The following is a 16756-nucleotide window of genomic DNA, read 5'->3' as shown; positions in this document are numbered from 1 at the left end:
GGGGCCTTTCCACATCAGGAGGATGCCTCACGACTCTTCACCAGATTCACCATCAAGTGTAGTGACTGCGTATTTTGTAGGTGAACTCAGCAGTCAATTTGTGCTCAGCAACATTCCACAAACAGCCATGAAGTGAATGACCAACTTTATCTGGGGGATTGATTGTTGGTCAAGATACTGGAAGAAACTCCCTCCTCTTCTCAAATTGTGCCACAGAATACTTAACGGCCACTTAAGAAATCGGATGGGACCTCGGTTTAATGTCCCATCTGAATAACAGCGCCTCAGACAATGCAGCATTCCCCCAGCACTGCACGTGAAGCTCAAACCCACAACTGTCTGTCCCAAAGGAAAGAGTGCTACCAACTGGAGGCACTCAACATCCCTAAATATAGCTGTGCTGATGCTGTCGCTATAGTAATAATAATAATTCTTGCATTTAATATAGTGGCAAGTCACTTCATTGGCTCCCTGTCCTTCAGAGGATCCAGTTCCTTCCGCTCAGCCGGTTCTGTCGGCTCCACGTCCCTGGACCCACCCGCCCCACCATTGGCGGGAGAGCCTTCAGTCACTCTGCCCCCAACCTCTGGAACTCCATCCCCCAATCACTCCACCTCACCCCCTCCTTAGACTCCTTCAAGTCCCGCCTCAAGACTCTCCTCTTCGACCATGCCATCGGTCACCTCCCTTCCCCTCCCCTCCCTTCTCCCTCCCTGACCCCAGTTCGGGTCTGAAATGCTGTATGTCCTCCTGACATGAAAGGCGCTATATAAATGTAATCTTGTTGTTGTTGTTTGAGACGTCTCAAAGCACTTCACAGAATATACTGTGAAGTGAATTGACTGTATATTTTGTGGCCGAAACGCGGCAGCCAATTGCGCACAGCAGTGTCCCACAAACAGTCGTGGATTGAAGTGACCAGATTTTTTTTGAAGGGATTAATACCCCCGGAAAAGCAATCCACCAATCGACTAACAACCGGGTTCCTTCTTACTGCTAGGTGAACAGAGGCGTGTGGAGCAAAGAAACTTGCCCAACATTTCTTACCATTGCCGTGGGAGACCATTTTCAGCAGGTTGTGGACAGTGTCCATGAGCATCATCTGCTGCTGCTGTAAGAGGCTGTTGTTGTGGGTTGCCGTGCTCAGCTGTCTCTCCAGCTCTCCCATCACCGCACTCTGCTTCACCAGTAGCTGCTGCATCTCCACTTTCTCAGCCTTGATTGACTGAAGCTCCACGTCATGCTTGCCTTCCATTTCCAGAACCTTCTTCTCTAAAAAACTGAAGGGCATAGAAAGGAAAAATTGAACCATTCAAACACTGACGTGTCTTTGTGGTCAAACTGCACAATAATTAGGACACTTCATTCATTCTTCTCATCATTGGATCTCAAAGCTGTGGAAGTCCTGAGATCTTTCAGTTTTATCCTCCTTCGACAATTGACCGGTGAATAAAACCCAACAGTGGCATTTTCTAACCATTACTTTGGTTTCACGTCCCCTCAATCCTGTGCCTTACAATCATGTTTGCTTTGTCCTAACTATTATATAAATGCAAGTTGTTATTGTTGCTGTTGATTACTATTTAGTTCACCTACAAAATACACATACTTTACAGTATATCCTGTGAAAGGCTTTGAGACGTCCTTCCAATATGGAAAGCCCGGTATCAAATGGATTATTATTAATCGTGTCTCTTTCACTTTGGACCTTGATTCCATATACAAAGGTTTCACAGCAAACAAAACGCACAGCAGGAAATGAAATGATTGCATTGCCAAGGTGGTGATAAACCAGAGCTGGCAACTCTCTCCAATCTCACACTCTTGGCTTGGCTTCATTCAGCCATGGCTATTCAGATCTGAATTTATTAGTCTTGTTTTGTTTTCCTGCTGTGTGGTAAGTGTGCTCATGAGGATATATTAGCAAGAAGGGAAATGATAGAGGGCAGAGAGAAAAGAAAGGGGAATGAAGAGAGTAAAAAAGAGGAGAGGGAGAGAAAGGGAGGGGACAGAGAGATGGGAGAAAGAGGTGAGAGGGAGAGAGATGAGGGAGAGGAGGGAAGAGAGAAAGGGTAGAGAGCGGAAGGAAGAGGGAGAAAAGGGGGAGAAAGGGAAAGAGAGAGGGGGGGGGGAGGAAAGAGAAATGGGAGAGGACAGAAAAGAGAGCAGGAGATGGCAGGGGAAGGAAGAGAGACTGTGATGTTGTTGAGATTCTCTTTAATATCTAATGCATGGCCGATTCACATGGCTGATAAAATGATTATTCAATAATTAACTTAAATAAAATTATAGCAGGAGGCACAAAGGAGCTCAGTGACAAACAGTGTTTAACATTTCTTCATGCAAAAGTTTATGAAACTGTGGAATGCAGTGCCCCAGAAAGCCGTAGCAGCAGAATACTGCGATCATTAAAACAGAGAAAGAGAGAGGGAGGAGGGTTGGAAAGTGAGGGTGTAAATAAAAGGGGAGGGGAATAGGATTAAAAGATCTGCCATAATCTATGAAGAGCTCAGTGGGTTGAATGATCTCTTCCTGTTTCTGTGTTCTTCACTCACTGATGTAGATCGATCTTCACTGGCCAAAGGGTGCTCAGGGATGGACATTACAAGCAAGGCACAGCAATGTGGTGACAGGGATAATGGGCTCTTGTTATTATAATAAAATTATCAAATTCCGGTGTAATTGATACCGTGCCTTTCGTATCAGGAGGAAGTCTCATTGTTGCTCCCAATTATAGATGTTGCTAATTAGCCTCAGTGTAATCATTGTTAATAGCTCCTTCCTCCAGCCCTGTGCCTCGGCAACCCTGTTATAATAATGAAAATAATAATAATCCTTGCTTTTGATATAGCGCCTTATCATGTTGTTGTGACATCTCAAAGCACTTCACAGAATATACTGTGAAGTGCATTGATTGTATATGACCTGCTCAGTACACATTACTCCAAGACTAAAGCACTGTACACTATTAGCAATCTTCCTATACTAACATGTTCCCCTTTCCTTCTGCACAGATCAGTTAGACAACCACAGCAACTTGATTTTCATAGCTCTCTTCATGCAGGATAGCGTCTCAGGGTGCTTGAATACAGTGTCTGTCCATGTGAACCTCAGTGAGTCCATGCAGTGAAGTTGTAGTGAGGCTTCTGACTCTCACCTGTTCTTTTCATGGAGTTTGCTGATCTCCTGTGTCTGCACCAGAATTTCTTTCTCCAGTTTATTGGTTGAAAGCGAGTTCTCCAACAACTGTATTTCGAGTCTTGATGTCTGATTGAGTACCTGAAAACAGGACAAAACATCACCAGGATATAACAGGTCTGGCATTTGCTAGAACTCAACAAACTTGGAGGCTTCACAACCTGATTTAATCAGATACCACAACAATCAGATACCACAACAATCAGATACCACAACAATCAGATACCACAACAATCAGATACCACAACAATCAGATACCACAACAATCAGATACCACAACAATCAGATACCGCAACAATCAGATACCGCAACAATCAGATACCGCAACAATCAGATACCACAACAATCAGATACCACAACAATCAGATACCACAACAATCAGATACCGCAACAATCAGATACCGCAACAATCAGGTACCGCAACAATCAGATACCGCAACAATCGGGTACACACAACAATCGGGTACACGCAACAATCGGGTACACGCAACAATCAGGTACACGCAACAATCAGATACCGCAACAATCGGGTACACGCAACAATCGGGTACACGCAACAATCGGGTACACGCAACAATCGGGTACACGCAACAATCGGGTACACGCAACAATCGGGTACACGCAACAATCGGGTACACGCAACAATCGGGTACACGCAACAATCGGGTACACGCAACAATCGGGTACACGCAACAATCGGGTACACGCAACAATCGGGTACACGCGACAATCGGGTACACGCGACAATCGGGTACACGCGACAATCGGGTACACGCGACAATCGGGTACACGCGACAATCGGGTACACGCGACAATCGGGTACACGCGACAATCGGGTACACGCGACAATCGGGTACACGCGACAATCGGGTACACGCGACAATCGGGTACACGCGACAATCGGGTACACGCGACAATCGGGTACACGCGACAATCGGGTACACGCGACAATCGGGTACACGCGACAATCGGGTACACGCGACAATCGGGTACACGCGACAATCGGGTACACGCGACAATCGGGTACACGCGACAATCGGGTACACGCGACAATCGGGTACACGCGACAATCGGGTACACGCGACAATCGGGTACACGCGACAATCGGGTACACGCGACAATCGGGTACACGCAACAATCGGGTACACGCAACAATCGGGTACACGCAACAATCGGGTACACGCAACAATCGGGTACACGCAACAATCGGGTACACGCAACAATCGGGTACCACAACAATCCTTGCATTTGCTATGGGGTCTGTCGGATATCACTGTCATCTTTATTGACCGTGTATTTGTTAGAAAAAACAGCGCCTGAATTGCCTACACAAACAGGCATAAAGTGATCAAGTAATTGTACCTGTTGGCTGGCACACTGCGAGATACTTTCAGGCAGATGGCATCTCAGTTTAATGTCTCATCTGAAGCATTTGCAATAACAACAACAAGATTGCATTTATAGAGTGCCTTTCACGTCGGGAGGACGTCCCAAGACACTGGACAGTTGGGTCAGGACCCGAGCAGGGGGGAAATGGTCAGGGTGAGGGAAGGGAAGGGAGGGGGTGAGGAGGGGGGAAATGGTCAGGGCGAGGGGAGGGGAGGGAGGGAGCGAGGAGGGGGTAGAGAGTCGAGAGGGGAGCTGAAGGCACGGTCAAAGAGAAAGGTCTTGAGACCGGCCTTGAAGGAGGAAAGGGAGGAAGCGGCGAAGGCACTGGGGGATAGAGTTCCAGAGCCTCGGGGCTGAGAGGCTGAAGGCCCGACCACCGATGGTAGGGCGGTTGGGGCGGGGGGTGTGGAGCAGACCAGAGCCAGAGGAACGGAGGGTACGGGCAGGTAGGTAGGGGGATAGTAGGTCGGAGAGGTAGGAGGGAGCAAGGCCGTGAAAGCCTTGTAGGTGAGGATGAGGATCTTGAATTCGATCCTCTGGGGGATGGGGAGCCAGTGGAGGCGAGCGAGGGTGGGAGTGATGTGGTCCCGAAGCCTGGTGCGGGATAGTACACAAGCTAATAATGCAACCTGCTGAAACGAGGCCATCGTCCGGCTCATCAGGCCACTGTGACCAGAAGTGTCTTTGGCAAAGGATTTATTTTTCTCTAACGTGTAGTGACTGAATTCGTTGGCAACACTTACTGAACAGTCAGAGATCCAAACTGTGATATTTCTCAAAATATCATGAGGTTCCGATGAAGAAGTCCCTTCAGCCCATCAAACTTCATGTTGCCAGATACTTTCTATCTCTCAATTAAGAAATAGAATGCATTTTTTAACGCCACAATTTTGGCCCGATTTTCTCTTCCTGAAAGTCACTTAACGAGAGCAAGGCATTGTACTTTAATTTAATATCACGCCTCATCATCTTGTCAAAACTTCTCAAAGTGCTTGGAGAAGCAGTTTGAGTTAATTTACATGCAGCGCTGCTGTGTTGCAGTGAGAGTGCCAGCTCATGTCCAACAACAATGTTTTGCCAAAAGCAAAGAGATGCTTTTTTTATGATTATGTATCTGGAGACAGATTGGCTGGGAGACAGGGAGAACGCCCTGTTCTTTTGAAAAAAATTATGATTTAATTGAACTATTCTCATTTAATGGACTGCATCTCTAACAACGCATCTGTCCCTCAACGATGCAAATGGCAGCCTGGACCATGAGCTCAATCCAACTTGGGACACAACGGCGAGGCGAAGGGGTTGAGGGAGGCAAATCCAGGACATATAGCAGGAAGTTTGAGGGAGGGGAATGGATGGCGAGCATTGTGGAGGGATGAGATAAGATAGGCCAAAGGATCTTCTTGATCTTGTGAATCTTCTGATCCAGAGTAAAAACGAAACCGGAATTTATAACAATAATCCTCTCATTTGATATAGAGCTTTATCACATTGTTGAGACATCTCAAAGAGCTTCGCAGAACATACTGTAAAGTGGATTGTGCAACCATTTTTTTTTGAAGGGATTATTACCCCCGGAAAAGCGATCCACCAATCGACTAACAACCGGGTTCCTACTTAACTGCAAGGTAAACAGAATCATGCGGAGTAAGGAAACTTGAAGGGTCCTGTGGTTTAGTGATTAGAGCATTCGCCTCGCAAGCAAGTGGACCTAAGTTCGATTCCCAGACAGGGCAAGTTTCCTTACTCCCTAATAATGTCGATCATTCAATCCATGACTGTTTGTGGGACGCTGCTGTGCGCAATTGGCTGCCGCGTTTTGCCCACAAAATATACATTCAATTCACTTTACAGTATATCCTGTGAAGCGCTTTGAGACCTCGAAGACGTGATGAGGCGCTGTATCAAATGCAAGGATTATTATTATAAGGTTTCATCCCGCCCGGAAATTTCAGAGTATAGAACAACAAATAATAGTCACGAAGGTTTCTCCTCTAGGTTCACGTGATCGGAGGAATAGAGTTACCTGGGTTTCTACATCGGTAAGTTTGCGTGTTTGCTCCGCGGTTTGGGTCAGCAGACTGGTGCCGATCTCAAGCATGGCTGCTGTCTGGTTCTGCACCGCGTTGCGTTGGATCTGAACCATCTCGGTCTTCACACTGTCCTGGATATAGCTTTCCAGCTGCAGAGAAACCACCATATAAAGCCTGTTACACCAACACAATGCAGTAATGACACACAAGTTACAGGGAGCGATAAAAGCATCCCACACTCCTAATGTTTTGATAGTCCTAACATTCAGGAGGCTGCCAACTGGTAATGGAGTTTTATAGAGACAGGAAAAACCATCAACTGAATGGCTTTAGTTACTTTTTGAAGAGAAACAAAAAAAAGGAGAGGATTGTAAAAAAAGGAGAGGATTCAGTAATGGAAATATGATGGGATTGGAAGCTTCCACACAGAACTCAAGAGTGTGTCTGTGTGTCTGTGTGTATGTGTGTCTATGTGTGTGTGGAGAGAGGCATGGAGATTCTTGTACTTTTTATACCTTTGTAAACTAACAGTGAGCTAGGATGTCAGAACGACAGGAAAGTGAAGGAAAGGCAGAGGTTGAAAGATTGGGGGTCACACCAAGCTTTATCCCAAGTGACCCAATTTTTTTTTGAGGGATTACTACCCCCAGAAATCGACTAACAACTGGGTTCCTACTTACTGCTGGTTAAACAGAAGCATGTGGAGTAATAATAATAATAATAATCCTTGCATTTGATATAGCACTTTTCACGTCTTCTCGACATCTCAAAGCGCTTCACAGAATATACTGTAAAGTGAATTGACTGTATATTTGTGGGCGAACGCAGCAGCCAATTGCACACAGCAATGTCCCACAAACAATCATGGATTGAAAATGACCAACTTATTATTGTTTTGTTTTGGAGGGATTATTATTAGGCGTGTGGAGTAAGGAAAGTTCCCTAAGGTTTCGTCCAGCCCAGGATTTGAAGCTTGCGAGGCAAGCTTGCTAACCTCAATTACTTCAGTTGTGGAGTCCTGTAGCTCAGTGGTTAGGTCTCTTGCTTGCAAAGCGAGTGCTCTGAGTTCAATTCCAGGCAGAGGGCGAAACCTTGGGCAAGTTTCCTTACTCTACACACCTAATAATAATCGCTCCAAAACCAAAAACAATAATAAATTGATCATTTTCAATCTACAACTGTTTGTGGGACATTGCTGTGCGCTGCCGCGTTCGCCCACAAATATACAGTTAATTCACTTTACAATGTGTTCTGTGAAGCGCTTTGGGACGTCCTCCCGACGTGAAAAGCACTACATCAAATGCAAGGATTATATCAAATGCAAGGATTAAAACCATTGCACTACGGGACTCTGTATTAGTTCTTGGTGAGCACAGCCACACAAGGCTGAGTCAGACTCTCAGGCATCTTTGTATATAAATCCAGAATCAGCTACGATAGACCTCAGGGAGCTCATGCTGTCCTGAGCTACGCTACATCTGTCCAGTACACCACCATTAGTAGTCCCTGTCCGGTTAAGGAGCCAGGATTAAAACAGTCATTCACAGCTGTAAAATGTAACTGAGATTTTTCTAGAATATTTTCATAACTTCAGCAAAGAATTAAATTAAAACAAAAGTTTGAGCAGTTCATCAAAGCGTCTTTAATGTTGCCTCCGACCATATGGTGGCTTTCCTTTGCTGGAGGAATCAAAGCTCTTCTGTGGCATAAAATTACCTCTACATATTATAACAATAATAATCCTTGTACTTGACACGGCTCCTTATTGTGTCAAAACATCTCAAAGCATTTCACAGGTTTTTACTGTAAAGTGTAGTGACTACGTATTGTGTTGGCAAACAAGGTGGCTGATTTGCGAGCACCAACGTCCCACAAACAGTGAAGAGGTGAATGATCAATTAGTTAAGGAATTGTTGGCCAGGACACCAGGAGAAACTCCCTTCCCTTTACGTCCACTTTGATTTAACATCCTAACCAAAGCATGGCACCTGCACTGTGCTGGAGTGTCAGCTTAGATCATGAGCTAAAAGTGACACAGAAGAACAGGGTTGTTTTTCGGATCTTGTGGTCTTATTCTGATTTGTATCTTTCAAAAGTTCAAAAGGTGTGAAGAAAAGAGTGGGGAAATAGCCTTTCATTTGATTTAAACTAGTCAAGAGGAGAGGAGGAAAAATTTCAGTAACATCAATAAATGTCCTCCAACCCCCCAAATATTTGTTATACACAAAAATGGTTTCTGTGATTGCCCAGAATACTCAGTCACTCTCTACTTGACTGAACTTTGCTGTGAGTTATTTTGATAATAATAATAATCCTTGTATTTAAGACAGTGCCTTATCACATCATTGAGACGACTCAAAGCGCTTCACAGAATATATTGCAAAGTGGATTCACTGTGTATTTTGTGGGCAAAACGCGGCAGCCAATTGCGCACAGCAATGTCTCATAAACAGTTGTGGATAATTTTAACATTGAGAGGTTATTTGTGGAATAGGAAATAGGAAATACAGGAGAACACAGTCGCGAAATTCCACCTAGCCTTAGCTTGTACAGACATGTAGTCTTACAATTGAAGAAAACCCATCACTAAGAGGACAAGATAAGGGGGACCTTCAACCCAATCTGTAGGCTCGTGGGGAATGTCATGCATGGATACTTCTGTTAGATTAATGTGCTAAATTTGTCATTGGTTTAACTGATGAATTGTCAAGGGGAGACTATACTATTCCCAGTTGGTACAGATCTTCTCCAGATCAAACAATACAATACAAATTTACAAACGAGTTGGAGAGAGTCTGACAGAGAATAATTTGTACACTTTGGATTAAAGAGTGAGTCTTTAAGGGATAGATTTCCCTTTCTTGTTCCTCTCTCACTGCCTGTGGTATCTCCCAGCTCAGTTTAGTCTGTTTTACAACATGTCCACACTTCAACTTGTGGACTTTCCCACTTATTGCATCAACATAGCTGTGGTTTCGACCACATCCCTCATCAGAGGGATGGAAGCCACGTGCTGCATTCCAGACATGCTAAACATTTGTTTGGGCCACATATAAAGCAGTTAATCAACACAGGAAAAAGGTTCAACCAGGGGAGAGGCAGAGGAGTCCACTTACACCCAACATCGTACTGTTATGGTTCATTCATCCTCCTGACACAAAAGGTATTTCAAATGTAAATGTGTGTCAGCCTGGATCAGTGTTCGGACTCTTGCCTCTGACTCACAAGGTTGTGGGTACAAGCCCCATGTCAGAACTTGGAATCACACAGTCTAACCTGACACTCCAATGCAGTGCAGTATGAGACTTGAAACTGAGTCCCGTCTGCCTGTTCAGGTGGACATTAAAGATCCCATGGCACTATTCAAAAAGAGAGGTGTCCTGGCCAACAATCCACCAAATAAAATGATCACTCACTCCATGACTGTTTGTGGGACACTGCTCTGTGTAATTAGCTGCCACATTTCGCCCACACAATATACCTGGGTTCGATTTTCGGCAGGGCAAAATGTTGGGCAAGTTTCCTTACTCCACATACATCTGTTTACCTCGCAGTAAGTAGGAACCCGGTTGATCGTCAATTGGCGGATCGCCTTTCCGGGAGTAATAATTCCTTCAAAAAAAATATTAAATTGGCCACTACAATCCACGACTGTTTGTGGGACACTGCTGTGCACAATTGGCTGCTGTGTTTCGCCCATAAAATATACAGTCAATTCACTTTACAGTATATTCTGTGAAGCATTTTGAGACGTCGCAATGGCATCAAATGCAAGGATTATTCACAGTATAATATATTGCGTCTTATCATGTTATCAAAGCATCTCACAGCATTTACTATAAAGTGTAGTGACTGAATATTTTATAGATGAACGCAGCAGCTAATCTGCACACAGCTACATTCCACAGCCATTTAGCAAATGACCAAATGTATGTGGAGGATTGTTGGCCAGGAGAGAGACCCCCTTTCCTTTTCCATTAGGGCCACGGGATTTTCTTAAGGTAGACCGGAACTCGGTTTAACATCTCATCCGAAGGATGTCACCTCTGACAATACAACATCCCTCCAGCACTGAACTGGAATGTCAGCCTAATCAGCCTAGAATGTGAGCTCAAAGCCCCGGTGAATCCTTCTGATGTTATGTTGATGTCAAACACAGACATCCTCAGTCTCAGAGCTATCTGACCTGCATTGCAAAATGGTGAGCACACATCTTCAAATGGAATACAGACAGTGGATCAGACACTGCTATGTTTGCTCCTGTATACCAGGCCAGCCATTCACCACCACGCCCTCACCTTCTCCAAGCCTGTATTCCTATGTGACTTGAAATTCTGGACTGACCCACCTCCTTCTGTCAATAAGTACTTCTGTTGATACAATAACTCCCAGGTTTATAAATGGACTATTTTAGCAAATGTTTTACAAAGGGAGTTTCTCTCTCCTGGTGTCCTAGCCAACAATTCCCCCACTCCACTCCTAGCCCCCGCAAAAAAAAATTGTCAATTGCTTCACGGCTGTTTGTGGAATGTTTCTGCACCCAAATTGGCTGCCATGTTCGCCTACAAATACAGTCACTACATTTCCCAGGAAATCCTGTGAAACGCTGTGAGTCTTGTTGACAAAGCGATGAGATGCTTTATCAAATGCAAGGATTGTTATTAACAGCAAAAAATAGAGATATTTACACTAGTCGGCAATGACGTTTCTGTTGCTTTTAGAGTTATTGTCCTTGTTTTGACCTGGACTGTTGTCAGAAGTTTATTTTGCTCTGTGCTCTTTATCTCTCTGTACTATTTTTTCACCACCTATATCCCGAATCCAAAGCAAGTGCCAGCGGTTCCCATTTACAGTGCATTCGGTGCTAATAACTTGACTGTTATGTGTGTTATGGTGCCTTTTTTGTTGTTGCAGAAAAAAATTGCAATGATCTTTGATCACAAACCCAAGAGTTAGGTTGGCAAATCGCCTACAGGGTTTATTTAATGTCAGACCATTTGAGGAATGATTGGACAAGCTGGAGCCTTTAAGCTTTGAAAGATGACTCAGACAGAATCTTATAAAAAATTTAAATGTGATTGAAAAAGTAAACCTAGAACATTCTTTCAAATATACCAAGACAGTAGAACAAGAGGACACAGGGTCAGAGTTGCAAAGGGCATTTTCAAGACAGACACTAGGGAATATTTCTTGACGCAGAAATAAACACACTGGACTCAAGTAAAATAACGTAAATTCGTACAGTTGGTATAATGCATAGAGAACATGACAGAGCGAGCATGTGAGAGAAAGAGGTGTGTATGTGAGGGTGTGTATGAGAGAGATAGACAGATAGTGTTTACTCTGATTTACTGCTTTCATCCTCACTTGAAGATGTCTTACCAGGAATAAATGCTTCTGAAATCCACATGAAAGGGTTTCACCTGAAATATCTCAGCCATTTCTGTGCATTAACATTCAGTTCTGACCCAGCCCCCGCGCCCCCCACCCCTTTGCTTGCTCTGTGCCCATCAGGTCAGGGCTACGGCCAGGAGATCTGAAGCCAGGCACAAATAGAGGCTTGATTTCATCTTCAAAGGCTAAATAGCCTGGTTACAATAGCAACCGTGATGATACCCACGGAATGTCACAGATGGAATGTCAACAGCCATGTCAACTCTTTAAAGTTTCGACACAAATTGCAATCTGTTACAAAGCTCTGCCATTATTTGATTTATTTTGGGGAGGAATTAGGGCACAAATAGTTTTCTTCATACTTGAATTGAAGTTCTGAGCTTAGAGAAGATAGATTGCAATCAGTGCTGATAATAATTATCCTCACATCTGATATAGCCCCATTAATGTCCAAACAACTCATGGTTCTTCACTGGGAATTACTGCCAAGAGAGTGACTGTATTTACAGGTAAGCACAGTGTCCCTCAAACAGCCATGGAGTGAGAGATCAATTTTACCTGGTGGGATTGTCAGGATACCGTATATATTTTGGGATACAACATTTTGAGCGACTGCCAGGATGGTGGAAGGTGAACTAGATGGACCGTGGTCTTATTTCGCTTAGGAAATTCTTATGTTCTTATCTTCTTGGCCAGGCAACAGGAGAAACTCCCTTCTCTTTTCAAATAGTGCCAAGGGATCTTTAACATCCACCTGAACAGGCAGATGGGTCCTCGGTTTAACATCTCATCCAAAGAACGGAAGGTCTGACAATGGAGAGCTCCCCCCAGCACTGCATTCGAGATATGTATTTATCTAATTCCTTCTTAAAAACTAGTTTGGATTGTGCCTCAACCACGGTTCTAGGTAAGACAGTGGGGAGGATTCGATCACAGTTAGATTTGCACACGACCAATGCTGCAGCCCTGCAGTGTGAATGAGCCAGCAGCTGTACTATTACTAATAATCCTTGCATTTGATATAGCGCCTTATCACATCTTAGAGACACTTCAAACCGCTTCACAGAATGTAAAAGTGAATTGACTGTATATTTTGTGGGCAAAACGCGGCAGCCAATTGCGCACGGCTGTGTCCCACAAACAGTCGTGGTTTCTGTGCCCAAATTATTTACTTATTTATTTTGTGAAATGTATTTTTTGAAGAGATTATTACTCCGGGAAAGCAATTCGCCAATCGACTAACAATCAGGTTCCTACTTATTCCTAGGTAAACAGAGGTAAGTTCAGTTCTGAGTGCCATGGTCCTCCTGCACTTTCTACTTCCTTTAACCCAGTTTCCTCTCGAGCTCATGAGCGCTCAAGTCTTTAAATAAAAATATTTATTTCCTCTGTTTTCTCTGGCCCTCTCCAGCCAGCAGCAGGGACTCATCTCAGGAAGTGACTGTGTAACTATCAGCTGATCACTGCTACCTCAACCAGCAATGTCACGTGTGTGATGGGGAACGTTCAACAAATTTTCCAGCAATAAATGACGAGATATTACAATAATAATCTTTACATTTGGTCCAGTACTGGTGAGGATGTCCCAAAGCACTGCATGGGAAGCTCTAAACTGTAGCGACTATGGCTTTTGTAAGTGAATAAGGCAGCTCATTTGCCCACACCAATGTGCCACAAACTACCACGGAGTGAATAACCAATTTTATTTGTGGGGGGAATTGTTGGCTGGGATATCGGGAGAAAATCCCTTCTCTTTTCGAATAGTGCCTCAGAATCTTTGACATCCAGCTGAACAAGCAGAGGGGGCCTCAGCATAAATTCTCATCCGAAGGATGCCACCTCCAACAAATCATCGCTCCCCCAGCAAGGCCAGCCTAGAATTTATGAGTTCAACGTCCTGATGTGGGGCTTGAATATATAACCTTCTGACTCATGAGGCGAGAGTGCTACTGACTGAGCCAGGCTGACATTTGGAGATCTTCAGGGGAGGGGGTTGGGGTGGGGGGGTGGTGGGAAGGGGAACGGTCAACATACAACAAGCCAATTCATGTCATCACATCAGCCTCAATATTATACTGTACGGAGCTACAATGGTAACTGTTGACTTTTGCCAGTCTTGGCTGAATCTCTTAGGAAGTAAGGCATTGAACAAACTAAACCAACAATCTACAGACTGATCTCGTTGAATTTAGCTGTTAGAAAGGCATGACATTTCCTGCTAGCTCCCATTCTCACCCATTGGGAAATGGCAAACTTCCCTTCATTTATCTTTGAAATGGGATTTTCAGATGGCTTTCGCAGAAAGCGCTGGCGGTGGGCCAAGTGACGCCTGTATGAAATCACACTGATGGGAGATGGGAGATTCCTCAGTACGTAATAATAAATAATAAGTCTTGCATTTGATATAGCACCTTATCACATCTTACAGACGTCTCAAAGCGTTTCACAGAATATACTGTAAAGTGAATTGACTGTATATTTTGTGGGCAAAACGCAGCAGCCAATTGCGCACAGCAGTGTCCCACAAATATTCATGGATTGAGTGACCAAATTTTTTTTGAGATTATTCTCGGAAAAGTGATCCGCCAATCGACTAACAACTGGTTCCTACTCACTGCTAGGTAAACAGAGGCGCGTGGTGTGAGAAAACTTGCCTAAGATTCTGCCCCAACCGGGAAAGATCCTCTCTGAGACTCTCTTACCGCATTTGCAAGGCTCCTAATTATAGTGGTAAACTATTGTCCTGAGACATTTACGGACAGAGCAGTCTGGTATGCAAGAGGCATGAACACATTCCAATCTCTCCCCTTCTAAAAAATAACCCGCTCTACTGTTTTTGCTACCCAGGTGGATGACTTTGCACTTCCCTACATTATACTTCATCTGCCACCTCCCTGCCCAATCACCTAACCTATCTATGTCTCGCTGCATTTTTTAATGTCATCCTCTGTGTTGACACTTCCTCTTAATTTTGTGTGTTCCACGAATTTAGATATATTAACTTCGATGTCCTCATCTCGATCGTTGATGTAGATGGTAAATAGCTGAGACCCAAGGACTGATCCTTGTGACACTCCACTAGTCACATCCCGCCAATCTGAAAAGGACCCGTTTATACCCACTCTTTGTTTCCTTCCCGTTAACCATTCCCCAATCCATGTTAATATGCTCCCTCTAATTCTGTGGGACCCTATCTTTTGGACGAACCTTTTTTGCGACACCTTATCGAATGCCTTCTGGAAGTCCAAATAGACCATATCCATTGATTCACCCTTATCGAGTTTACTTGAAATATCCTCAAAAAACTCTATGAGATTTGTCAAACATGACTTCCGTTTTGTAAAGCCATGTTGACTTGGCCTAATTATATTGTGCCGTACTACCACATCCTTAATCAACGATTCTAAAATTTTTCCTATCACTGATGTGAGACTAAGTGGCCTATAGTTCCCCATCTTTTCCTTTCCACCTTTTTTAAATAGTGGTGTGACATTTGCAATCTTCCAATCCATGGGGACTGTTCCAGAATCCAAGGAATTTTGGAAGATCAGACACAAGGCCTCCACTATCTCAAAGCTCCTCTTTTAAAACTCTGGATGCAAAACATCCGGACCAGGGGATTTGTCACTTTTTAGTGCTAACAGTTTCCCGAGCACCAATTCTCTAGTAATGAAAATTTCCCTAAGTTGCTCCCTGTCCTCATCTCTTTGGCTCATCTCTAGTGTTGACAGACTGGTTGTGTCTTCTCGGGTGAAGACAGATGCAAAGTACCCATTCAGGAACTCTGCCATGTCCGTGTCCCCCATTACAACTTCTCCCATCTCTGACTGAAGTGGACCTACATTTACCCTCACAGCCTATTCTTCTTAATATATTTGTAAAAACTTTTACAATCTGACTTAATGTTCCTCGCTCGCTTACCTTCATACTCCTTTTTCTTGCTCTCAATGAGTTTTTTAGTTTTATTTTGCTGGTTTCTAAAACTCTCCCAATCTTCAGATTTGCCGCTTTTCTTGGCAGTTTTATAAGCCTTTTCTTTTAATTTGATGCTTTCCCTCACTGCTCTTGTTAGCCACGGATGAATTGCTTTCCCTGTGGTACTCTTATTCCGCTCAGTGGTTAGAGCACTCGCTTTGCAAGCGAGAGACCTGAGTTCAATTCCAGGCAGGGCGAAACCTTGGGCAAGTTTCCTTGCTCCACACAGAGCCTAATAATAATCCCTCCAAAAAAAACCAAAAACAATAATAAAATTGGTCATTTTCAATCTACGACTGTTTGTGGGTCATTCCTGTGCGCAATTGGCTGCCGCGTTTGCCCACAAATATACAGTCAATTCACTTTACAGTGTGTTCTGTGAAGCGCTTTGGGACGTCCTCCTGACGTGAAAAGCGCTATATCAAATGCAAGGATTATTATTATTATTAAGGGAATATGCGACCGCTGAGAATTATGCACTGCATCCTTAAATATTTGCCACTGTTGGTCTACATTTTTACCTCTTAATCTCCAGTCTATTTTACCTAAATTTTTCCTCATACCTACAAAATTAGCCCTAATTAAATTCAGAATACTTGCCTCGGATTTAACTATATCCCTCTCTAACTTAATGCAGAATTCAATCATATTGTGATCACTCTGCCCTCGAGGATTCTTAATACCTTCACTGCCGACTCGCCCTGTTCCGTTACACAAAACAAGGTCTAGGATGGCCTGTCCCCAGTTGGTTCCTCGGCAGCTGCTCTAGA

General features: G+C 44.0%; 1 protein-coding gene across 2 annotated transcripts in view; it reads right to left on the bottom strand.

The window, feature by feature from the left end:
* angpt2b (angiopoietin 2b) overlaps positions 1 to 16756 on the bottom strand; it is an 87490-nt gene that overhangs the window by 23404 nt on the left and 47330 nt on the right. For both annotated transcript variants that reach the window (XM_042338732.1, XM_007906739.2), the window contains exons 2-4: positions 6611 to 6766; positions 3158 to 3279; positions 1048 to 1280 (exon numbers count right to left, since the gene is read on the bottom strand). In XM_042338732.1, coding sequence (XP_042194666.1) covers positions 1048 to 1280; positions 3158 to 3279; positions 6611 to 6730 — 475 coding nt within the window. In that variant the 5' untranslated portion in view covers positions 6731 to 6766. The remainder of the gene's footprint in view (positions 1 to 1047; positions 1281 to 3157; positions 3280 to 6610; positions 6767 to 16756) is intronic.

Source organism: Callorhinchus milii, unplaced genomic scaffold (assembly GCF_018977255.1).
Source record: "Callorhinchus milii isolate IMCB2004 unplaced genomic scaffold, IMCB_Cmil_1.0 Scaffold10, whole genome shotgun sequence".
NCBI lineage: Eukaryota > Metazoa > Chordata > Chondrichthyes > Chimaeriformes > Callorhinchidae > Callorhinchus > Callorhinchus milii.
The sequence above is the reverse complement of the archived record's forward strand: the minus strand, read 5'-3'. Positions and strand labels throughout refer to the sequence as shown.